Source organism: Poecilia reticulata, linkage group LG4 (assembly GCF_000633615.1).
Source record: "Poecilia reticulata strain Guanapo linkage group LG4, Guppy_female_1.0+MT, whole genome shotgun sequence".
NCBI lineage: Eukaryota > Metazoa > Chordata > Actinopteri > Cyprinodontiformes > Poeciliidae > Poecilia > Poecilia reticulata.
In genome coordinates, this window is record NC_024334.1 from 23,440,578 (window position 1) to 23,466,716 (window position 26,139).

Below are 26,139 nucleotides of genomic sequence, written 5' to 3' on the forward strand. Positions count from 1 at the left end.
ATGGGGTAGCATGGTCCTTTGAAATCCCGTCCGAGCAAAAAACTCCGTTTCGGGTTTTGTAACCAGTCATGAGATGTGAAGGTGAAGCTTTGTGTGAGGCATGGTTACAATTACACAAAAACGACTAAATTAAACAAAATGAACAGGCATTACTGTACAAAACAGTTAAATTCAATTTAAAGCATGAATACTACTATTGCAGCAAATAGTTCAAGCATTTTCTTACAAGTGTATGTTTGGAAATGTATACTTATATAAAAAAAATCAGTCAACATGATCCTGATAATCCAGTCCTGATTTTCCAGTAGCTCTTCATATTTCCAAAAAACAGCCTCATAGAAAATCAATCTGTGAAACTGCACCATAGGATGTTATGAAGTGAGTGACCATATTGTAATATATTTTATCTTTATTATAAAAAAACCCCCAAAAAACAATTAGGGTTCTAGTCAGCTGGACTGATGTAATCCAGTTAACTGTACACATTATCTCACTTAACCTATTAAAATGTGTTAGAACTTCAACTTAAAGAGAGAAAGACAAACTGGAAATAGTCAATTCTCTCTAATTAAGAAAACAAGTTGCAGCTGTGATTAACAGAACACGCATGTGTCTTTTCTTTCACGTGAATTCTCATCTTCCCATAGTAAGTACTTATTCTGGTTTTTTTAGTCACAGTGTTTGATATACCCATATTCTTGCTTTGAAAGTTTGTCAGATGTCTTTTGATTTCATACTTACTGCTATATTTAGGTGGAACTTTTAAGTAGCTAGCTTGTTCAGTGCCTTTTTTTCTTCAATGTCTGAACATCTAATAAGCGCTTACTAAACATTTGTCAAAAAAAGGAAAATACGAATGTTTTTTGTAATTTTCGCTTGAACAAAAAATTTTGTTCATAAAAGTTAGTTGCTTCGCAAGACCATTGTAACTTAATTTGTAATAGAATAAAAAATTTACAGTTGTAAAACAATGCATATATATATAGTAATACATGAATAAACACTTAAGAATCGATTTTATTATTTTAGAAGTGAATTCCAAATTGAGAATTTTGTTTTGACAAAACTTGCTCAACATTTGTTAAAACATTTTAAAATGAGTTTGTGACTTTTTAACTACCATTATAAAAACATAAAATCTTAAATTGAATCAATGTAATTAATCTTAAGCTAAATCAACTTAATAAAACATAAAATCTTAAGTTAAATCAACGTAATAAATTATTTAATTTTTATAATGTAAAAACTTGACTAAATAAAATGTAATTTTTTGTCAAACAGTACTTATTCAATGAGTAATGCCAAATTGTCAGCTGCATATGTAACAAAGCCGAGTCAACATTACATATTGACTTGCAGTACTTCCTACTTCTGTGCTTACATGTGGCAGCATTAGACAGCTGCAGTTCTTATCAGAGGTTTAGAAAAGCAAAACTTTCAGAAAACTGAGAATCTAAAAGGAGTTTTTTTTCTCATTTGACTGCAACTTTCTAACCTTTGCTGGAGTGAAGTAAACCAGATGTAATAATTTATACTGAATTTGTCATAATTTAATGTGAACCTCAGCAGACCGTCCTGTAAATGGCCTTATAAATTGTTGCAGTGCTGAATTTTGAATTGCAACTAATTCAAAATACCATAGCCATTAATTTCACATTAACTTCGATCTGTCAATGATTCAACTGAGATGCAGGCTTTCAATTTTCTCTAATACATGACAGATCAATATCACAGGGTCAAAAAAAGTTTTATGCAAGAAAACCAACCAATTATAATGACCCATTCTAATTCTCTCAGGAAGAGTATACAGCCAGATTTATGCCCGAAGCATACTATTGGCAGCAATAACAGTATATATGTGTAATTGAATATGAGCAATATTGGGGTATATTTATTTGAGCCTGTATGCGTACTTATGACTTAAAATAACAACAAAATAAAACAAGATAATTCAACCCTGCAAAAAGAGTAGTTCCACGTAAACATTTAAAAGCCACTAATTATTGACATTAATTAGTCAATTAATGTCAATAATGTGGTGAGATGTGTGCTAACATCTCACCACATCTGTATTTCTCCGATTGGTGGAACATTCACATCAAAACAAATTTATCTGGCTTGCGATAGTACAAAAACATTTAAATTAGTGATCCATAATGTACATCTTGTTCCATTATATAAACAGAAGAGGGCAACATGGTGCATGATTTAAAGTGAGTCTGATTTGAATTATTGTGTTTGTTGGAGACATAGAACAAAGCAGACATCTTCACTTAATTTGATCAATACTATCTGTTTATGCAAAGATATGTTTAAATAAATCTGTCTACTTTAGAATCAATAAAATTAGAATATCAAATATGAATAACAACAAATGTTAATTAATTTGCAAAACAAATGCATGATCTCCACTTTTCTCGGAGTTTAAATAGTCTGAAATAAGCTTTTACCTGAGAACTGTAATTCACAACTCAACATTATAACAAATATTTGGCCCTAAGAATAGATTTCAAGGATAATATTAATAAAATAAGTCAAATAGAACTGCAACAAGTTCAGGAAAAGCAGTTTTCTAACCACAGGTTTAAACAAACAAGTACGCCCTTTTTCCCCTTTAGTCACTGGGAAAAGCAATCCATGTAAGGATGCACATGGATTGCATCTTTGTATTTACAAATACAAAGTATTTATCTCTATACAGTCAACCTGGAATTCTTTATGCATTAATTTCTTTGATAACAATGGATAGCAATAAAGAAAGCATTATTTTAAAGGTTAATTGGAGTTGAAAAAGTTGATGCATTATTGGAAGACAGTAATGAAAAAGTGCTTTTCTTAAAGCTTATAAAAAGTTGCTAAGATTTTATGACCACAAAGTATTATATAAAAATAGATATAATAATTTATTTTCCAGAGAACTGTAGTTTTAATTATATTTAACAGTATTAGTCATCATAATTATGTTCAAATTAAAAAAATAATATAAACAAAAGTGTTCTGCTTATGAAAATGCTTTCTGCTTAAAATTAGAACATAGTTCACATCAATAACAGAAAATAGTCCATCATCTTGTACCACTCTGGTATGTTGCAATACAACACTATGTGCTCTCTCTAGTAAAATGAAATGCCTAAACTCAAAAGCACTGAGCTTTGCCTATTAACTGTTGCCCTGTGGTTGTTGAAGCAATTTTTTGGACAACATCTCGTTAAAAACAAGCTAAAAGCTTTTTATAGCCATTTTTTTTATCACTCCATGTCCGGCTAAATCTTGAGAGTTTAATCTCTTGTAATTACAAAGATTTGCTTAGATTAATAATAATAATCCGCCTCATTTGAGACCCCCTACCTGGACCTCCCTTGTGCCTTCTTTGCTCCTTTCTGTGAGGGATAAAATCACAGTTATATAAACAGAGACACAACTTCACTTCACAAATGGGAGAACTCCTTTTTGACTCGGAAAATTTGAAGCTGGAGAGAAGTTTGTAGCTGCAGTTTATTGTGTGAAACCCAAAAGTTAATAGTTTTCTTTGGCTAACAAAGCTGCTGACGTCATTTCCACGGGTGGCGATTGTGTCAGGTATTAACGCATCGAGGTTCACAACAGTTGAAAGGCTCATCTTTATCCGTGATCTTGTCAACCGTAAGACTTTGGCGAAAGAATCCGTTGGCACAGAGGCAATCGCTTTATGAGGGGCTCTATTTTAAAAGTGGCTTTGAATCTCAAATAACAACTCTGAGAAGATCTTTTAAAAGATTCCCTTTTCATTCATGACTTAAAAATCTACTGTACGTTTAGCGTGAAACCATTAAAACATTTACGATGAGTGTAGAAGAACCCAACTTGGAACTGACGATGGAGAGCAGGAACAGCCACAACGGAAGCAGCGACAGGCTTGGACTGAGCTTCACTATTGACTACCTTCTGTTCAATAGCGGAGTCAAAGGTTCGAAAGGAGAAGTGACGGCAAGTAGCGCGACGGAGCAGACGGAGAACAATATGCTAAATGACCAGAATCCTGAACTAAAAGAGGTGGAGATTCATCGCAATGTACAGGGGACGCTCCCACAGGATCCGGACCTAGACACAGGAAAAAGTAAAACCGAAGAGGAGTGGAACAAAGAAAAACACGAGGAGGGAGAGGAGGAAATGACCACCACAAGCTGTAGTTCTGACAAATCTTCAGACAAACCAAACCAGTCGTACATTGCGCTCATCTCAAAGGCAATTCTGGCGTCTGAGGAAAAGAAACTGCTGTTGTGTGACATCTACCAGTGGATCATGGACCACTATCCTTACTTCAAGAGTAAGGTACATTCATGTTAATCTGTTTTTATGCTTAAATGTTAAAGAAAAAACTGTGTGTTTATGAAAACTCCAATAAGGTAGTGTAGTTGTGAATTCAAGAAGTCAAACTTGGGTGTTAACTTGAAGTAAACTGAGCACTCTGAAAATGTCTCTCTTTGATATGTTGAGACAAATGCATTTCAAGTGAGTCCCAAATAAAAAAAAATAAAAAAACAGGAATGAATGTTTTTACAAATTACTGCTTGTGTTCAGTTCAGTCACAGAAACATGGTCTAAGAACCATTTTCTTAAGCAAAGCGACCTAGTTGGCTCAGGTAATCTGTCTGTGTGGTTAAGCAATTAGGTGCTCACAGGGACAGTAGATGAGCTTCTTGTTGGCAAATTCGCAAATAAAGTAATCCTGTTGCTAGGTCGCAAACTGTCACTGCCTTCACCAGGTGCGACAGCAGATTGGATGCAGGCCAATGGATTAAAGTTGATCGCTAGTCGACGTGCTAAAAAGGTAACTTGGGGTGTTGTGTGTTACTGCGATCATACAGGCTCTCGACACACAATGGCGCCTGCTTGCCAGCAGCAGGACTAAAGTGGATCACTGGTACTTAACGGCCTCGTTAGTTATTTTCCAGTTGCGAACAGCCATCAGCCATCGTTTTACTCTTGCTTGCTTTCAAGCAAATTTTGTTCTGATCACATTTTTTTTTTCCACTCTACATATTCCAACAGGATAAAAACTGGAGAAACAGCGTGCGCCACAACTTGTCCCTCAATGATTGCTTCATCAAAGCAGGTCGAAGCGACAATGGCAAAGGCCACTTCTGGGCGATTCACCCTGCAAACTACCAAGATTTTTCAAAAGGCGACTACCAATGCCGGAGGGCACGGAGAAGGGTGCGCAGGGTGGCAGCTCAGATTCGTCTTTCCTCCCTAACTTCCCCCTACCACCCTGCCGCCACTCTTACCCTTCCTCACAGAACGACCTGCTGGTGCTGCCCTCAGATCCCGACACTTCCTCTGTCCTGTTTGACTCCCAGGCTCTACTGGCCATGGTCCAGCATGCACCCACAAGTGGGTCTCCACCTGGGTCTCAATCCCTCTTTACCCTGAGAGGGTTTGACTCCTTCTGTATTTGCAGTTTTGGATGTCATGTTCTTACTATGTGGTAAAAGGGAAAACTCTAGAATTTTATTTCATGTTGTTCATGTCGTTAGATGATTCCAGTTTACATTATAGCCCTAATTTTAAAAATATGAGTAGTTAAATGAAGAAGTTTAAATATTTTCTGCATTTCACTCCCTTGTATTCTAGTATTAGAAAGTTGTGCTATAATTTCATTAAATTATGTAAAATTTCTCATTGTGTGTGTTTTTATTTATAGCTTTATTTAGAATCCAGCTTTTTTATGTTATAGGACAAGCTAGCATAAACAACCCAATGATGAACATCATGAACATAGTTCCCCAAAAGACATATGGACCAGACTGAGTGTTTGTGTGTGTGTGTGTGTGTGTGTGTGTGTGTGTGTGCAGATTTTGTTAAAAGTATACTAAAAGTGAGCCTCCTAATAGGACCCCACCCGTTGCTACATGCTAATTAGTCAAAGCTGTCGGGATGCAAAATCCTGAGCCCTAAGAGACTAAAATCGGGCTTTCCAAAGACGACTCCCAAGGAAATGAGGCCAGATAATCCCAGCAATCCCAAATAGTTTCAAGAACTAGGAAGCTTATCACACTGTGTAATCCGCAGCCGCAGCTCTAAAATAAGGAGGGTTGGGGGACAATGGGTGGTCTTGGATGTAGGAAGCAGAGAAAAGGGAAGGAAGCAGGAAGAGGGAAGAAGCAATGAGTTACTGGAGAAAAATCCAAGAACAGCATATATTGTATCTAATTCTTTAGTTTAATTGGAAACAAAAATAGAAACAACAAAGAAGATGTCATTATGGTATGTACATTTTATAATGTACATATGAACTATGTAGTTCATACATACTATATAAAAAACGGGGAAATAACTTTCCTAGATTATAAAAAAATAAGAAATAGAAGGTGGCATATGACAAATTTTTACTTGAAATGAGAAATTATTCTGTAAAATGTTAAAAATGTTAAAACGTAGATGAAAATTAATCTGGATAATTTGGCTTATCTTGAGTATTACAGGGATGCCTTTTTTTGACCTAGTGATAAAATGGAAATAAAAAAACTGCTTTAAATTACCAGAATAAGTAACTAGACAAAAATTTTGACTTTAAAGAAGATTACACAATGAAAGCAAATATTCACCAAACTGAGCAGTACTTATGATTGACCTCTGTCTTTAAAAAAATCCAGATTGCAGCTTTCTTTCTGAGATTATGCCAACAATACTGCCATGAAAATAAGTATCAAGTTAATTTTTACCTGCTCTGCTCACATCAATAGTGAAATTCCTTTCTGACTTGCAAAGGTTGGCATTTAGATCCACAGTTCTTCAGCCTAGGAGGATTAGATCATACATTGACTTTTCTAAAGTTTGTTTGTTCTCCGCTCATGTGGGCTTCCTATTTGCAAAATATTGAATATTTGAATACAGCAGTATTTGACATAAAATTAGATTCTGAACAGACAAACAATATGTCAGATGGATCAGGAGCTGGGAGAGCAGGTGTTACTCACCACACTTAGTTTCTGGCGATGTTCATTAGAAAATGACAAATCCATCTAATTAATTTTTGTTCTCCAAATCTTCCTATTCAATGTCAGCAGCTAATTGGAGAACAACTAATTTGCTTAATTCCCATGAACAAGTCTCTGCATGAAATCCTCTTCAATTCACCAGCTTTGCGGCTTTAATTTCGTTGCATATGTTTGCTATGCACACACACACTTACACACACACGCCCCCCCCCCCTCCCCCCCCCACACACTACTGTTTTCTGCATAAGAAATACACTGCTAAGTGAAGCATTGTATAAGATATTTGTACAATTTTTAAACAGTTTTCTCCTGCAAAAAGTGTTGCAAAGTTGATAGTCACACTAAATTATAATTAACCACATTATTACTCCGAATCCGATTGAGGTCAGATTGAGAGCTGTGTGTCTCTGTGTGTGCATGCATATGTGCATGTTATTTTGTTAATCTAATGAGATGGGTGGTGGCGTGCTGGGGGCCGTAGATTAAAGCCCAAAGATTTTTTTTTTTTTTTTGCTGATTAGCAGAGAGTGAGCTAAGAAGATCAGCCCTGCTGAGACGGCGAGGAAACATTAAGGCCGTGTTTTAATACACTCTGTTTACAGCAGCATTCCAAAGCTGATTCCCTTTAACTCATGTGTAACTCAGCGATTTGACCAACATACAACAGATCATTCAGGATAAATCTATACGTGGTGATAGATCGAGGGGAGCTGCTTGAAAGGTTAGCTTCACTTCAGTAAAGGTGATTTTCAGCTTAAAATCAGGTGTGTGCTTATAATTAGAAATTCAAGGCGTTTAAATATTTCAAAGGAAGGACATAATATTCATCCATGAATTTACTCGCTTAATCCTTGCAGACTGACCTACAGATAAAACTATTTGTTGAAACCTAACCAATAACAGCTTGCATATATTTCAGTTGTTTGTAAATGAATCAACCCTTTTGGAGAGAAATTATTCAAATGTAACAGATAAAAAAAAAAAAAAAACATTTACTAACTTTAATATCTAAATTCTAATCTTATTGTTTAGAATTTACCCAAGTTAAACTAGGACTCGCTAATTTAATCATTTTTTACTGATCGATATATTTACACACTGACAAGTCTGATGAAAATTTAATTGGCTTTAGTGGCTAATACTGTCCAAAGCTCCTGTTATACAGCATCTCCATAAGGCGTTGAACATGTACAGGACAGAACAAAGCAAACACACTCAAATCTAATAATTCAGAGTGGATAATTAACCAAAAATGCATATCTTTAGACTGCAGGGAGGAGCGGCAGAAATCTACAGCTCAGGCGGGAATATCAATTCACAGAACTAGTAGCTGTGCATGAACAAAACCAGCTAATATAGAAGAGTGGCAAAACAAAAAAACTTTAGAGGTGCTGTTAGGTATAGGGACACAAAAATTACACACCACATATTTGTATGAAGTTATTTTTGTCACCCAGTGTCAGACCAAAGTCAAACCTTTTGACCTACATGATAACACTATGTAAAGTAACATTGCACCTGCACATGACACCCACTTGGTGAAACATGGTGATGGCAGCCTCATGCTGTGGGATGGCTGTCTTCAGTAGGGGCAGGGAAGCTGGTCAGTGATGATGGAAAATAAAGGAAAACCTCATTAGAGACGAGAAACACTTAAACAGCAGCTAGAGCCTCATGGAATGGTTTAGGTAAAATGTATAAGAATGTGACATTATGCTATAATTTAGAACAAAAATACTTTTGTTCGGATGCTAGCTAATTTTAAAAACAAACCAATCCATTAACATATTAATAACAATCATGAATACGTGGAACAGCGTTTGCTGTTCCACGTATTTGCAGATCTCCATTCACTTCATGATTAGCCTCAGAAGTTTGTTCCTGCAGCTGAATAACTCTGAAAAGCCCCCGAAGCCTGGCGGAGCCCAAATTGCTGCACTATTAGAAAAACATGATTGCATAGAAGTAAGCAGCATTTAAGGGCTTAAAGAAGCGCTGCGGCTGAACCCAAACCAGAGCCCATTTTCTGCTTGTGTCCCACTATGAACAAAAGCCCGGCGTTACCTCGGCTTCAAAGGCTCCATAATAGTGAATCGATCAGAATGCGAGGCGCTGTTCTGCAGATTACTGTTAACAATAATTTGCCTCCCAGTGCACCGTTGCCATCTTTGAAGCAATGTTTTATTGCCTTTTCTTTTTTTCATCTGCATCTGTCATCCCTGAGGTCCACTGTTTGATCTCACCCCCTCCTTTTCCTCCCCACCAGTGCGTGCCTCCCCGGGGTCGCGTTGACCTGTTGATTGGCAGCTGCGATCAGACATATGGTGGGACGAGGCATCGACCCGCAGCTCCCCGGAGACAAAAGCAGACTAGCTGGGTTTTTTTTTTCTTTTTCTCCCTTCTTCATCCCCCGTCTTCCGCAGCGCCGAAGAGCCGAGCTGTAACACCCGAGGAGCAGGAGGCGGAGGAGGAAGAGGAGGAGGAGGAAGAGGTGCGACCGACCACTAGATGACGCAAGGTGCAAGCGAATGTTTCTTGGCAGCGGCTTTTCAGCTAGTAATGCAACTGATTGCAACGTTTTAATAGCAGTAGTATTTATTTACTGGACCCCTCGATCACAATTTCCGTTCACTAACAGCTAATGGCAGTGTATAGCCGCGAATAATTAATGTCGCACTTATCTTATTTTATATATTTCCTGTCAATGTATATATTTAGCCCGGTCTTCATTCATAAAAAAAGAAGAAAAAAAATCACAAATAGATCTTTATTCCAATGAGATCCGCACTCACATTGGATGTTAACTTGAAATGGATCCATAAATCAGACATGTGAATATCAGATAACACTGGTTCAGGAATCTATAACCCCCTTAGGCTATTTTTTTTCTTACAATTTCCACCTTAAAAACATTTACACATGAAATCAGTCCGTGTTGGGAAGATCTGCTCAAAAGGGATAAAAAAAACAACCAGTTTGTCGAACATGTAACACTGTGTTTTCACTCTGTGACTCTTTATATTTTGTCACATGGTGACCGTAAACCCCGTAAACCTATCTGATTCTCCCACCTGAGCCGTGGATCTCTGCTGGTCCTCCAGAGTTAACATGCGCCCCTTTGCCGCCTGCCTGATTAAAGTTCTTCATTCATTAGTTCATGATTAGGACAACGCGAACAATCACATTTTGCTTGATCGAAAGTCACAAAACACATATGTTTAAAAAAGTGGGACGGAGTAGCACTAGAACAATTACTGTTACTAAAACCTTTGAGTTTTATCAAACTCAAACTGCCCGCTCCCAGCTCAGGGACTGTCAGGGTGAAAAGTGAACAAGTTAGTTTTCTCAGTGTTCGTGCCAGGCTTTGCTGGAACCCTCCCAGCTCTCTGCTGGCTTTCATGAAGCTGTTTGAGGGCAGCTTGACTCTCTGTTGACCAGAAAAAAACAAACAAACATGCTGAACTTCACATGCATACGTGTGTGTGTTTTCGCATGATTTTAGCATACAGAATGCATAACAACCCCCCATCTCACCTTTTATGGCCGGCTCAGCGTTGCCATGGCGATGCATCCATGGCCAGGGTCCTTTGGTGATCCCCAGTGACCCTGATTGGTAACCTCTGACATTTAGGCCACGGCCAGGGTCAAGAGGTCAGCGATGGCCAGAGGGCAGCAAGAGCACTTCCGTGATTGGCCCTCTGATGCACTTGCTGCCGCTCTCCTCTCTGCCGGGCTCGCCTCCTGTATTTGCAAAATCTAGTTTGCATATGTTACAGAAAGCAGGACTATCAGCTGCAGGAGTTTCATCCTGCTGGTTTACTCTGCACATCTGCAGGTAGGCTGCTTTGTGCTCACGGCAACATAAGGCTCAATATTGTACAATTTGCATCCAGCCGCACATTGTGTGTGAGCTTTTGGTTTCTCACCTCAGTTTTGTGTAAACCGTTATGCTAAAATCCAATTAGCAGCAGTGTAGCACCCTGTATCATGGTGGTTATGATAACAGTAATGATCTTCAGTATTCCCATGGCCCTTGCAACCCACCAACCCCCAGATGTAAGGATATTTACAGGTCTTTATATGACGGTGTGCATGCATGTGTATGTGTGAGCGTCTGTGCGGGTTTATTTCTGCGGCGTTGCACCACTCTACTGATCTTCTCGAGGGGAATAATTACAGAATCGTAGGTACTAAAAGTCATGTGACCCAAGCCTCCCGCTCCCAAATAATTTATCCCCGCGGCTGATAGCTCGTCAATATCAATTTATTAATTTAACAGTTCTGGACTGATAAAAGGTAGTGCGCGCAGTTAGGCTGCTAAAGCAGAGAATAAGGATGAATTTTACACTGCAAGGTTGCGAGGGTGAGGAAGGAGGCAGAGACTGGAGGACAAAGCGAGAGAGGGAGGTCGAGAAACAGCTAAGGACTGATCAATGGAAACACAGAGGAGAGAGATGCATATTCGGCCTGCAAAAATGGGCCACCATCGCTCATATTCTGATGATATTGAACAGGAGTTATGAAAATTAATACACTTATTATCACCTTATTAAAAATTAAGATTGAAGAAAGGCGTTCCCGTTGTATTGAAATTCAAACGTCTCGAATATATTGATCAGCACAACCTAGTTTTTTGCCGACCTCTTAGGTGTGAGCTTTTGACATAACCCTTGTAGAAAAAAACTCTGAAAAACCTTAAAAGTTTTTAATTTGTGGCACAAAGTAAAAATGTAAATTAGTAGTGATGCCCCCAATGCCTCTTAATTCTTTGTCTTTTTCTCCTGTTCTTTAAGTGCATCTAAACTGAGAACTTCCATTTTTTTTGGTCTGTAAACGTACCAACAAACAGAACTCTTAATGCAGTTCCTTTTTTTAAGTTTAGTTAAAATCAGGTCAACTTTGCAAACATACTGAGAAATATTGACACAAAGTTTAGCACCAGTTATCAGTAACATGTCAAGTAATCCACATATACAAACAAATCAAAACAATAAAATTCTGAAATGAAGTAACTAGCACTAAAGAGGAAGGAAACTAGGAATAAGAATCTGTGCCTTTGCCCAGCTTCTTTTATTCATGTGTTCAGTACTTATTTTCTTTGATGACTTAATTTTTGGTCTTAATTTGTCTTTGTGTGTGTGTATTCATTGAGTTGTTGCAAACACGAGGTGAGAATTGTAAGTCATAAGCACCAATAGGAATATTTTTAAAATGACATTTTTTTGAGTGATCAATACTTGCTGTATGGTTTTGATGCATAAAAGGGGTTAATCTAATCCCTTCATTTTCATGATCCACGGATGTTTGTGTTTTGGTTTTCTTTTGTCTTCATATCTAATTACGTCTGGGTTTATTACTGTTAGAAATAATATCGCCATATTCAGTTGTTTATGATAGTCATTAAGGTTTTTCCACATCAGTTCATTTCTTTGTTTGGTTATTTAGTCTGATGTTATTGTTCCTTCATATAATCATTTCAGTTTGTTTTCTTATGTTAGTTTCAAGCTTTTCTTTTAGCTTGTTGATCCTTTTGAGTCTTGTGATTAACTCAGCTGGTTCTTTTCTAAGTTTCCACCCCTGTCTGTTTTTAAGATCCTGGTTTTTCACTATTCCATGCTGGATTTTTCTGCCACTCTCATACCAGCGCCATTTCCTGTCCTGTTCCTGCCTGCGTCGTCATTATTAAGATCTCTGCACTGCCTCTGGTTCTTTATGACACTCATTTTCCTTTAGATCCTACACTTCCTTCAAGAAAACTGCAGCATATTTTTCTCTTCCGGTTAATCTCTGTTGCTGATAAGTGCTTAATTACAAAACTAAAATAAATTGGTGATAAAAAAATATCTGCATGTTCCAGATTAGTCATTAAAACCCTGATCAGTTTATCTCTGCTAAATGTTAGATAGGTCTTAGGGGTTCTTCTTAAAAGATTGACTATTCAAAACAAAAAATACATAAACGCGGTTTTTTAGGCTTGATCTCTTGCTGACCTGTCAGCGCTTCTGCTGTATTGAATTTTTTTTTTTTAAAGGGCGGTGGATATGTGTCCGGCTTAAAGCAGAAGGCATATATCACCCAACTTCCACCACTATAAAGCCAACATGCAGCCCCACCTATTCCCAGAGCCATTACATAATATCCCTGAAGGAAGCTAAAAGGTATTTTAACAAGACCCACTGCTTGGCCACCTTTGACCTCTTCACAGTTGACCTCCAGCTCCTGACCCCATTTACATTGGCCAGTGACAGTAGTGGACACAGATTCCACGAGCGTCCTGCTGAGACGGAAAACACAGGAGAAATCCATTTAGAAACTAATACAAGCAGGTTGAAGCTATCATGCTCTCTGAAAGATTTTCTTGCTTGTCCACTGAGAAATGCCGATTATAGGAGCCAAACAACTCCTAAATCCGATCGCTTATTGTTCTGTATGTCTGCGCATTATATAATCCCCCTGGTCTCTGCAAGCTCCCAGACTCTCCCTTTGCACAGGCAATCACTGTAGTGGATTCTCCTCGGGTCTTTGGAGAGCTGCAGAGAAGCGAGTGTCAATAGAAGTGGAGTGTGTGAATGTGAGAGATGATAGACTGAGGTTAAGAGGTGTCAACACAGGAGAGAGGGCTCAAGGACTCTTCACTGTGGCACTCTCCTCAACCCCTACTCTGATTAACCGCTCTGAAGACGCTATAGAGACACAATCGCCCCACACCGAACCATACACACACACCTGGACTAATTTCAGAGACACACTTTGCCACTCTCTTTGCCACAAGTCACACACGCTGGTTTGCGAGGCTACATTTCATTCGTGCGTGTCGGTGTGTCAGACGCATCAGGTTTGAGGTGTGGAAAAACCTGAAGATGTGTTGTTCACAGGCACAGGAGCCCTCTGAAAGGTTCTGGCAGTCAGCGATGGATTTGTTGCACCTCTGATGTGCTGTATATGTTCAGCCAAGTGTAAGACACAACAGCGCCATCCCACAGGGCTTTGCACCTGTCAGTCAGGTGCTCCATTGGAGCTTTTTTAAAAGTATTTACCCATGAACCAAGCGGAGATGTGCCTGCAGTACATTAAGTAAAGAAAAACTGGACTTTTCAGTTGTTTTTATTATAAGTGTAAAGAAAAGTTTATGGGAGTATTACTTAGAAATTTACCTGGAAAATCAATTCAAAATAAAGTGACAAATACAACCAATTCACTTTACTATTCACAGAATAGTTACATACATATCCACATCCCTTAAATTTTTTTTGACATGCTTCCATCTTAAAAACATAGTAATTTTAATGAGATTTTTTATGGTAGACCAAGACAAGTGTGTAATTCTTAAGCAAAATTACAATGTTACATGGTTTTTGAAATTCAGAAGAATGTGACGCATTTGTTTCCAGCACCACTCATATCCCGATTACAGTTGTAAGGTCTTTGGGAGTTTGTCTTTTTCTGTTTTTCAAAACGTCTCAAGCTCATTCAAATTTGATATACGGATTTGTTAACATCAATTTTCACGTCTTACCACAGTTTCTCAGTTGGACTTGGTCCGTCTATTCTTTTACATGTATTTGCTTTGATCCAAGACCGAGTTTGTAGATCAGTCTCCTCTGGTAATAATTGCTTTTCTGTTGGAAAGTGAGGCTATCTCAGTCTCAAGTTGTTTACACCAAGTTTTCTGGTTTTCTTCCCTGCGTTTAGCTCCATTCATCTTTCCATTAACTCTGACCTGCTTTCTAATCCCTGGTAAAAATTTTTTTCCCAGTTTGTGGAATGCATCCAATGGTTGATGAGTGAGTAAATTCTTCCTCCAGAGCTGTGGATCTCTGCAGCTCCTCCAGAGTTGCAGTGGGCCTCTTGGTTGCTGTTCTTGTTAAAATGTTCTGACTGGCTTTCCAGTATATATTTTTTTCACTAATGTTTAGTTACATAAACCTCTGAAGCTTTTCCTGAACATCCAAATATATTCACATAATAAATTACACACATGCCCAATCTTTTTAAATTTTTTATTTAATTATACTGGACTTAATTTAAATAAGAGAATTTGAATATTAATGCACTCCACACTTTGTAGATTTTATTCAAGAAAACCCATCAAAAAGTATCTTCTACTGCAAACCCATGTTTTGCTTTATATTGGTGTATCAAACGAAAGGCATTATTGTTCAAAATGTGTCAGAAACATTCTTTCAGAATCATAATTTATTCATTCCTACCTTCTTTGTTCACATATGTCGAGTTACCAGAGTATGCATATTAAAATAAGTTGTTAACTCAGGCATTCCTGTGTTTTGAACTTCGAGCAGTTCTTATTTAGCTTCTATTTGTGTTTAAGTTTATTTTTGTTGTCACAGTAAGCAGATTGCATATTTAGTCTGATTACAAAGACAAAAAAATATTTCAGACCAGGGCTTTGATACAAACTCCAATCACCGTCAGGATTTTTTCCTCCTTTTCTGAAAATCCTCTGTTGTCAACATGTCTGTGGTCTCACATTTTTTACATTGTTACTTCTCCTTGTGAGTGTCTCAGAGATGCTATGTTCCTCTGACCTAGCCGATACACAGCCTTCCCTCAGCCATGCATTCGCTGATTGCATTCTTTTTTTTTTCCAGGGAATTTCTATGTCTGTGATGAAGCTGCATCTCTGTCTCTCAGTAAACAAAGCTTGATGTATTGATCTTCTGAGCGTGTGGTCGCGTTTGGTCTGCCTGATGTTGTGCTTTGGATACAACTGACCCAGTTTCCACAACGTGTTGTTGTGCTCCACGCAATGCCCTTTTAAAAACCTTCAGTCTGTGGTTTTGTAGCTGAGCGAGAGCTCTTCCAGGTTTATTTGAACCGTTTTATGTCTGAGACTGCATGTGAGACCTACAGTGGATTGCAATGCAGTTACATAATGTTCTGATAAAAACAATGAGTTCATTATTTCAACCCAATTTTCAGAAATATTATGTAAAATGTAAACTAGTGTGCAGTGAATTCAACATATTTTAAATAAAAACAAGAAAACAATATATTGAATATTTATTGGAGAATGTGCAGATGTTTCTTGTCATGTTCTTTTATGAGAAGCATACTTACTACTTTACTGCAAACAGTCTTGACCGTTTCAAGCTGACAATCTGGAAATATAAAGCTTTGCAATTGGTTCATACATTACAATTGTTTTACTATTTTTCTTCTATATTTCTTCAGATGGTGTCATTTGTTGGCGGTGCTGGAAGACAAACAGAGGATCTCATCATCTGAACTGTTTTCACTACAGATGCAAAAAGGTGTTAGACTCGTTTTGGTATCTCCTTGTAACAATGATCAATGTCTTTACTGATCACTTGAATTGCAACACATAGGCCTCCCAAACCTGATTATGTTAGTTAGCATAAACGTAGCTTATATAAACAGCACCCTGTGTAATAACTGGGACCCCTGGTAAGATGTGAGCAAAACCCCTAAAACAAATCGTCGCTATGGAGACACAATGGGATGGCAGGTTTTGGTTCTTTAACAACAAGCTTAGGAGATTTTGTTGATCTTGGCTGTAAAAACGAGATAAAAATTGGTTATTGTCGTTTCCAGTTGTTGAAAACTGTTTAATTGTTTCTCTGGCTGCATATATAGATGAGTTTAGTTGTATGTCTTTTATCTTGTAAGCCATTTTCTGACTGGGTAATTTTTTCCAAGTCAAGTCTCAACTCCAAGTCAGGTTTGAAATCTAAGAGTTAACTCATAGTCAAGCTTCAAGTCTTTAATGTATGGATTTTTTTTAAATAAATGCATGCCAGGTCTATAACTGCATCAGTATATTATTTTAACATTTGAACCTTTGTCTTTTAATCTTTAAACATTAAATTTTGGCATGCAAACAAATTGTTGTAGGCTACTTCCACATTTCAATTTAGAAAGGGATAAAGTGTAATATTTATCCTGTTAGAAATACAAATAGGCATTTATGCTAAACAAAAATAACAGAAAGAGATTAAAATCAAGCAAAGCACTTTTATTTTGCCTTTGTAATAATGTAGTCAATACCTGTTAATCACTGTTGCCCATATTGGCCAGTCTCACTATATTCACCACTAAATAAGGTTTGGTGGTTTCTCTCCTCCTCTCCCTAAATCAGAAATTTATTTTTATTTTCATTATGAAAATGCTTTAAATATACATTTAAAACCTTTGTTGTCAAGTCTAAAAAGTTAAGATGTTCAAAATGATGCTGTAAATTACAACATAATGAGTGAGAAACTGTGTAGTGAGGAACCAAAAAAGCATCTGAATGAGCAGAACAGGAAGAGAGCTTTAATTTTTATCTTTCTAGCCGAAAGTGTCCAAGTAGCTTAATTGTGGATGAATAGGGAATAGTGGATGATTTCTCTTTTTGTGGACAAAAGCTCACTCTGTAATTCACTGGAGCTCCTAAGACTTAGAAATATCTGTCTAGACTGGTAGATGTCAGTGATGTTTGTTGCTTTTTGATTGCATTTAGCCTACTTCATGTTGTCAGGCATGGTCTATTTAAGTGATCTTGTTAATTAATATCATTATTATTTTAAGACTTGAATTTGACTGGTGAAATTGATTTAACAATGCGGTTAATCACAGTCAAGTCACATTCTTGATTCAAAATAACCAGATTGGTTTGAATAGCTTTTTTCCGTTTGTAAAAATCAGTGCGCCTCTGCTGGTATAGTTAAAGTAATTAAAGCCTCCGTCATAGTTTTTGGAGCTCTTTAGCAGTTGGTGTTAAGCCATGCGGCTAACGCAATCCTCGTCGATGCTCCCCTCGTCCCCATCACTCTGAAGCGTAGAGCAAACGGCTGCTCTCAAGTGACCAGACAAAACCGTGCAGAAATAGAGATATAATACACACTGCGCGCGGCTATAGATCGCAGAATGTGAGAGCACTATATGAGTCGATATCTAAATGAAGAAAGATGCTGATGTGAACGCAGATATATGACTCACATCTGTAAGAGTTGACATGGAGGCAGGTTCATGAATCTTAATTATCAGAGTTGAGAAGCGGGTAGGTTGAGCGGGGTTGCCAAGACGTATCAACGTGGCACCACGGGAGCATTTTAAAATAAACAGCCACTCTGACAGCGGTGGAGAGAAGACTCTCAGCAGCTGGTGCCAAAAGACTGTATCTCTCTGCCGTCCCCTCCCTTTCCTCCTGAAAACCTGTGAAGTAGAAAATAGAGGAGATATGAGGAGGTGGGGATGGAGGGAGATAAGCAGGGCTGGAGATAGGGACAGGTGAAAGAGGTAAGGGTCGTACCACATGCTCCTCTTGCCCCCTTCTCTCGCCAATGTTTTATTATCCCTGTCAGATTGCAATTTGCTCAACAGTAAACATACAGAACGGGCTTAATTAAGAATTTTTGAACGGGGATACGGTCAAGTCCGGAAACATTAGCGAGATGCAACCGGGTGTCGTAAAGATTGATTGAGACAGAAGATGGAGGGATGTGGATAGAAACAACCGGTGGAGGGAGGGAGGGAGGGGGGCGGCAGCGTTGCATATGCGACAACTGAGGGGTATTCTTGTGTTGCTCAGGGCAGTAGGGTGAGATGAGTTTGGAAAGCTGGGGACAAACGATTTTTAATGCATTAACAACCCGGCTGTGTGAGGCAATAACAAGGACGGGATCGGCGCTAAAATGTTTGACATCCTGCTTCGAGATCAATGCACCCCGGACAGGACACACAGATGCAGGCAGACACATATTCACCTCCACTACCGGCACACAGACGGAGCACGCACTCCCACGTGCATGCGCGCCGGGCCCAAGACATGTGGGTGGGTGCACAAGTTTAACAGCCTTCAAACCTCATGGCGATGTGTAGGAAATACAAAAAAAAACAAAAAAACAATACCTATATCCATAACAATATCCGCAGGTAAAAGCAGCTTTAAATCAAAACAGATAGAGGGTGCATCTGGAGTCGATTGTTGAGAGCTGGGTGGACTACGTAAAAGGCCAGAGAACTAAAAGAGTAATGAGCCTATCCATATCTCCCTGTGGACCTGAAGTTTGCATTCAATACATTATTTACAACTGAATTTTTACGGAGATATAGGTTCCTCTCTGGGGTGTTTACAGACTGGTGCTCTAACTGCTTGGAGTTTAGCCTGCAGAGTTGAGCAGCATTTAAAATTGATGCATGTTAACCGACCTCTGTACATGTATGTCACACAGACTTATACAGTGCCTCTCAAGACAGTTCATAGCAATTGAAATTATAAACACAAATGTCTTTTCTAGGAGTTCATATTATAGATTGACACAAAGTGCAGTTGTAAAAAAAAAGCATAGTTATATGTGCCTTAAATTTTTTCTGAATCAGATTTTTTTATTTAGTGAGACTAGCTTTGCACGTCTTGCAACTCAGGTTTCTCCATCATGCCTGGATGGAGAGCATGTGCAAACACTAATAATTAAGTTCTGTCACAGATTCCCAATTAGATTATCGACTTTATCTGTGCCATTAAAAGACATTAATGTGTTTTCATGTAGTTCATCATGCCCTTGTAGCTCTCGGCATCTTTGTGTTAGTCTCCTGCCAGAGGGGGAACCTCCACCCCAGCTTTCTACTCTCAAAACAACTTACTTCCATGATTGGACTAAGTTTTGCGTCATTTGTCTTTCTATCAGATCTGATGACCTGGTGGAATAAAAGCATTCCCACGGCATGATGGTGCCATCACCCTGTTTCACTGTGGACCTGGTGTTTAGAATGTGGTATTTTTCTGCCAAGCATGTTACTCCTGAAGACCAAAAAACTCAGGGCTTGGTTTCATCATAGCAGAGCTCTTTCGCGTGTTTGCTGTGTTTCCTACATGCACGTTTGATATGCAGTGTTGTTTTACACCCCAACTCTACTTCCCTGACCTGTCTGCTATGTTCCCTGGCCTTCATGGTGTTATCTGTCCTCTAACAAACCTCTGCAGCCTTCACAGAGCATATATACAAAAATTAAAATAGCACAGGTGGGGTTGATACTCAAGTCAGATTGCTTCTAAAACAACTGGTTATATTGAGTTTTAGTAAAAAACAAACTAAAGAAATAATACAGTTACATGAAAAACTCAGATTTTTTTGGTATAAAAATTTAGACTTTTTTTTCCTTCTACTTCACAGTTCTGTATAATTATTAATTTCCATAGGTATCAATAGGAGAAATATAAATTGTTTTGCAGGGCCACTAAAGTTCTGCAGGAATCAAGGAATAACTTTTGGTTTGATGCGAGACTTTTAAAGCTTACCCAATCTCTGTGATTACTACTGTCTTTCAACTTCCTTCATTTCTGTGCAACCAATATAGTTCGAAGAGGCAACATTTATTATTGTGCTGTTTTAATGTTCGGCCCTTTATCAAGTTTAGTACACAATCAACCTCCAAAAATGAAAAAGGATGCACAAAAGTCTTTATGTCCGTTAGAAGGTGTGGGGAAAGGCATCGAGATTGCATGGTTTGCGCTTTATGTATTTTGCTTCAACACTGGCATAATCCAAATGCCGTCTTACATGCTGTTGACTCTGTGATTACACAAAAGAGCATGAACTTTTTATTCTGTGGGAATAGCTCAGCTTGGAAGGTTTAATCATGAACATTCACTTGGTGTAAACATAAGACAATCCTGCTCCCAAAATATAGATTTATGCAAACTAAATTTGCTGTCCACAAAATGAATTATTCTATTCCTCTTCAGCCTCGTCTTAAACCTTTTTTTTTTCCCTGCAAGAGACCATAAGGATTTTTTAACAACCTCGTCCCTCCCTCCCTCCTCCTCTTTTCTTCCAGCCAGAGTACAAGCTGCTGCTGTAGCCTGAGAAGTCCCCGCTCCCTTTGTCTTTTGTAGTTCAGCATCTCTCGCCCAAAATACTGTAACTTCTAGGAAATGGGGAGATCTCAGTTCTCCGCTTGGAGAGAAACCGCAAGCAGAGACCCGTTCTCTAAGTCTTCATGACGATCCCTCCCTCCCTCCGCCTTTGTCTCTCTTTTTTCAAATAGACTATTTGTCATCGCTGAAATAGAGCGTTTTTAAAAATTCAACCTGGAGCCAACCCCCTACCCTGACTCTCCTCTATTCTCATTCTCAATTCCCCAGACTCTGGCCGGCTACGATCAATAGCCTATTGATCAACTCTCTCCATTCCCATTACACACCAGTGCCAAAAGAGCCAACCATTTTCCCTGAAAAGCTGATCTGGAGCATATTTGCAGTGGTAGGGTTTCTCTAATTTCAGCAGGTTATTATTAAATGCCTACAGTGTGTAAACGTCTTGCTGCTCCGAGATGCTGAGAGGTAAAGATGTGCTAGAGAGGAACACACTGACCGCAGTTACCTTTTAATTGAAAGGTACTGCACTAAGGTAAAGTAGGGTATAGCTTCCCACTTAAAGTAAAATAGGAAAGGTGAGAGCATTACCACATACGTAGAAAGCAATTCTTTTCCCAGTTGTTTCTACTTCATTTCTCTCCCCCGCCTTCTGTCTCTCTCCTCTCTTGCTCTCCATAGACAATGCTATGGGCAAAATCAATACTGGAAAGGGAAAAAAAAACACACACACACACAGAAGGCATATTTTTAGCCCGTTATTATATGAGCTGCATGAGGAAAACGGTGTTTGTGGGAATGACAGAAATGCCAAGGTTCTGGTAAGACAAAGATAGGGTGGGAGAGAAACAAAAAGAAGCGAGAGGGCTGAGAACGACGGTGGTGCTGGGCTGTGTAAGGGAGGTGGGGGTAGAGAGGGGGGGTCTAATGGAGATGGATCAAACGAAGGTGGAGATAAGATGGGAGAAAATGGCTGATGTCTCGGCCAGTGATAGAGCTTGAAGTAGCCTCCAGGAGAACAGCTACAGAGAGGATTTTTTTGTTTTATGAGGATATGTGATCGCTAACATCAAGAGAAAAAACCTCTCAGTTTAATATTTGCTTTTGTTTCCAGTTAAGTGACGCTTTAGTCGGTTTGGCACACCTGAGAACAAGCGCTTCCTCTCTAAATCACTCAGCAATCACAGCGACGCTCTACCTGCTTTCTGCAGCTTCACTCCACCTCTGTGCGTGTTCGTGCTCTCTGCGGATTGCTTACCCACACTTTCACTCCCGTTGCCAATGGCTTTCTGATGGACTTCTTCTCCCTTACCTTCTTTTCGGGCTCTCTCCGGTATCGCTGTCAGTCAAGCTCCGAGCTCCTGCCATTGGCTGAATGTGGCGCGTGGATCAAAAGGCGGGGAGTCCAATTGGCCGGAGAGCTCACTGGGGGGAAGGAAGGGATTGATTTATCTGTGGTATTAGAAGATCAATTAATCCCTATTGTGTGTGCCAGCACAGATAGCCCAATGTGTCTTATTTGGTACGGCTTGTTTCTGCTCAGCCAAGATAAGAGTGTCTCCCGTCACTTTGCTCTATGAGCAACAAATCAAATCAAATCGAAAAGGGGGTGACGGCACGCACAGGGTTCCTCCCCGGGCTGTGGCTGTCTGATCACAATAAGGGAAGTCCATCAATATGAAAAGTTGTGTGTGCAGAATAAACACAGCTCATTCCAGGGCCAGGATGTCTGCCCTGTTGCTATGACAGTGCATGATGTGTGAATGCAAGCCTTTTAACTAACTCCACTCAGCTGATGAACCCACTTATGACTGACGACAACAGAGTCAACGGACACAGAAACAAATGTGTGCATGAAGTAGGAGCTGCATTAATACAGAAGTTTACCAGATTTTGCAGTGAAACCCGGTTTGGGGAACAACTGAAGAGTGACTTCTCCCTTACTCCTGAACCCTTCTGGAGCGGCGGTTTATACTCTGCACTTTGACCTCACTAGGGCCTGCTCCACCCTGGGTCTGCCTCTGCTTGGCAAAAGAGGCAAACTGCTGCATTAAAGCGGAGAGTAAAACTCACGGAATATAAAAACCTGAAATAAAAAAAAAAACAAAAAAATTATGGTTAGCTTGATTATACACTGAAGTTTACTGAGGATAAATTTTTTATGCTAAAGAAAAAAAGTAAATCGGTAGAGAGGCTGTGCAGCGTTTTCAGTGGCTGAAAGCCGAGAGGCTTCAGTTCACAGCTTTTTACCACAGGCATGTTGTTCTTGTTCTATTTTTCTTCATAATTGAGTTTGTTTTACCAACATGTAAAAAATTTACACACCCTATAAAATCTTGGGTGTTTCTCTAACATATGTGACTATATAGACAGTATGAATTTTGATATTACTGAAAAATTCCAGTAATATAATTAAACAATAAAATCTGAGCAAAAGACCTTAGAGATTTTTTGTTAATAAAAAAATGTAGCTACTAGTGAGGAACAAATTAGAAGAACACAACACTTACTCACTTGTGCTATGGCTAAAATCACACACACAGATTGAGTTCAGATGTAGAGAAAGTCATCACTCAGATTTTTGACAGAGATTTGCCCTGTTTAAACCTCAAACATTTAGTTTGGTGTTGTTCTGATGGACGAAACAAGAGTGACTGACATGGTAAAACCTAAAGAGCTGTCTGAAGCCTCCAGGAAGAAGGCTGTAGCATCTTTTGAAGACTGAACGAAGTTTGAAACATATCGGAAATCATCTATGTGTGGAGAAAAAAAAGTTTTCACAATTTTAAGGATATTGAAAATCCCTGCCAACACGCCCAGGTCTGGCTGTTCAAAGTTTAAGTTTATAAAATTACACTTTAAGTTGTTAAAAGAAGTCTCCAAAAACCTTAAAATGTCATCACAGGAGTAATGGCAGACTCCTGTTGTCAAAGTGTGTGACTGTACAATCAGGAAAAGACTGCAGTGATTTAACTTACACTTACAGAAGAAAGCTCTAGACCAGAGGTCTCGTTCTCGCGGCCCGCAGGACGATGTCTCGTGGCTCCCACCTTGATGTGAAAGTATATTAGTGCGGCCCGCAGGGTGAGCGGACCTCTGAAGTCCCGCCCGCCGTTCCTCGTCATGGCTGACATTCGGTGCTAGGCTAGCCAAAGCTACACTGACTTCATGCACACTACGCTTGTAACAATAGTGCGGGGGATGATGGAACAGTCCGGTACCAATTGCCTTTTTTTTGCAGTCGCCATTCCGGTACTTTCTACCATTAACAAATGTCACGATCAAACGCAGAGAAAGGCGACTGCTACCGGGCTGCTCGTCATCCGCCGCACTCTTGTGACAAGTGGAAGCGGTAATGACGTCACGCGTCGAGACGTTCTCCATACGTTGCTAGCTGGCTAAAGACTTCTATAAAACGTAGAACAAGAGCGACGCCAAGTGGAATAAACTACATTTTGTCACACCCTCATCATATCTTTGTCAAAGCCAAATCCTGCAGTTCTGTGGAGGACCGTCCTTACACATGAGTTTGCGTCAAGTAATGTATATATTTTCTTTTTTATTTTCCCTAAACATGCGTTTTTGTCAAGAAAAATTTATATTTTGCTTTGTCTTTTTTTTGCTTCTCCCTTTTCTGCTCGCTGTATTTCTGCTTGCTGTTTTTACATTTGCTGTTTTTCTGCTGTATCGTGATGTTAATGAGGAGAACTGCCTTCTATGTTTACTATTGACCAATAGAGCTTTGGAACCAACGTCACGTCACTGCGTCAGACGTTGTGGGGCGTTTAGGTGCAGTCGCTCGGTGCCATCTTTCCAGGCCACAGACCAAAACAAACTTTGTCCCGGTGGTTTTATTGTGTTGCCGACTGCAGTGAAGTGAACCTCCGAGGCTGAGGAGGGAGCTAGTGAACGACTGGCCGAAATTAGCGTTCATAAATCGGATCAACCTTGAGCTAAACACCGCTTGCTCGGCGGATATTGGAAAATCCAATATCCAACTTGAAACAAACTTCACTGCAGTCGGTAACACAATAAAACCACCGGGATAAAGTTTGTTTTGGTCTGTGGCCTGGAAAGATGGCACCGAGCGACTGCACCTAAACGCCCCACAACGTCTGACGCAGTGACGTTGGTTCGAAAGCTTTATTGGTCAATATTAAACATAGAAGGCAGTTCTCCTCATTAACATCACGATACAGCAGAAAAACAGCAAATGGAAAAACAGCAAGCAGAAATACAGAGTGCAGAAAAGAGAGAAGCAAAAAAAAAAAAAAATAGACAAAGCAAAATATCTATTTTTCTTGACAAAAACGCATGTTTAGGGGAAATAAAGAAAATTTATACATTACTTGACAGAAACTCATGTGTAAGGAAAAGGAAAACCTAAATGTTTTTAATTCTTATTATGTCAGTTTTGGTTCTCCATACAGTTCATGTATTGGAGAAATAATTAAATGTTGATGACATTTGAGGATATTTTTAAAATGTTTTTTGTGCAATCCTTTATGCGGCCCAGCCTCACCCAGACTCTGCCTCTAGCGGCCCCCGGGTAAATTGAATTTGAGACCCCTGCTCTAGACAAATATCAAAACTTTTGGAGTAATGCACTTTGGACAGATGAGTCTAAAACTGAATGATTTAGTACCAGAATAGAGGACATGCTTTGGCAAATATAGCATGTCAGGAAAACAACTTCAAATCAGAGATTCAGCATTCAGCGTGTAAACTTGACTTATGCACCTATTCAAGCTGTTTGCAAACAAAGTAAGAAGAATTGTTGACAAACACAATTAGCTCCCTCTGCTCTGCTAGCTTGACTCTGAGAAGAGTGTCTTTTGGCGATGAGAACATTGTTCAGTTTTCTTCCTTAGGCATGACCTTAACTCCAAGTTGCAAACCTACTTGCAGTTCAGTGTATGCATGCGTGTAAATGTTTTGATGGCTTAAAGAGAGAATTGATCCAGAGATACTATGCATGCTTTCAGGCATGATCTATATCTCATGACCTTAGGTGAGGTGTGAGGACCAGTAAATCTGTTCTTTCTTCACCACAGCAATCCGGAGAAATGCCCGCATTACTGCAGTTGAGGACTACTTCATAATCAGCTGCAAACTGCTACAGTGCTTGTAATTTGTGAGTCGCCACCTTCTTTTCTGTGTACTTTCAAGAGGAGTGGGCTTACCACCTGCAGTAGAACAACAGGTTAAGAGCCACGAATTTACATCAATTTATGCGGCATATGTCGGTTAACACTTTTCTTCATGTATTTTGCGTCTTGTTCTAATGCACCAATTTTACCTGTATGTTTATCTTTTATTGTT

General features: G+C 39.1%; 1 protein-coding gene and 1 long non-coding RNA gene across 3 annotated transcripts; one reads left to right on the forward strand and one right to left on the reverse strand.

The window, feature by feature from the left end:
- Positions 1 to 3,625: 3,625 nt before the first annotated feature.
- On the forward strand, positions 3,626 to 5,650 carry foxq2 (forkhead box Q2). 2 transcript variants are annotated; one of them, XM_008407130.2, is made up of 3 exons: positions 3,626 to 4,306; positions 4,719 to 4,810; positions 5,032 to 5,650. In XM_008407130.2, the coding sequence occupies exons 1-3, from the start codon at positions 3,823 to 3,825 to the stop codon at positions 5,410 to 5,412; spliced, it is 957 nt and encodes a 318-aa protein (XP_008405352.1). In that variant the 5' UTR covers positions 3,626 to 3,822; the 3' UTR covers positions 5,413 to 5,650. The 2 variants fall into 2 exon arrangements, with proteins under 2 accessions (XP_008405352.1, XP_008405351.1); XM_008407129.2 differs by lacking the exon at positions 4,719 to 4,810 and having other exon boundaries at positions 3,626 to 4,311.
- Positions 5,651 to 18,070: 12,420 nt separating this feature from the next.
- LOC103463646 (uncharacterized) lies at positions 18,071 to 24,269 on the reverse strand. The gene is made up of 4 exons (XR_533533.2): positions 23,802 to 24,269; positions 22,705 to 22,903; positions 22,130 to 22,242; positions 18,071 to 18,155 (listed from the first exon to the last, which is right to left on the reverse strand). It is a non-coding gene; the product is annotated as an uncharacterized LOC103463646 (long non-coding RNA).
- Between the last annotated feature and the right edge of the window lie 1,870 nt (positions 24,270 to 26,139).

What these genes read in the sequence shown, in the direction of transcription:
- foxq2 (XM_008407130.2), top strand. Translation starts at nt 3,823, where the DNA reads ATGAGTGTAGAAGAACCCAACTTGGAACTGACGATGGAGAGCAGGAAC. An exon ending in CCACTATCCTTACTTCAAGA is followed by an intron (nt 4,307 to 4,718) that starts GTAAGGTACATT and finishes TCCTGTTGCTAG; the next exon opens with GTCGCAAACTGTCACTGCCT. An exon ending in CTAGTCGACGTGCTAAAAAG is followed by an intron (nt 4,811 to 5,031) that starts GTAACTTGGGGT and finishes ATATTCCAACAG; the next exon opens with GATAAAAACTGGAGAAACAG.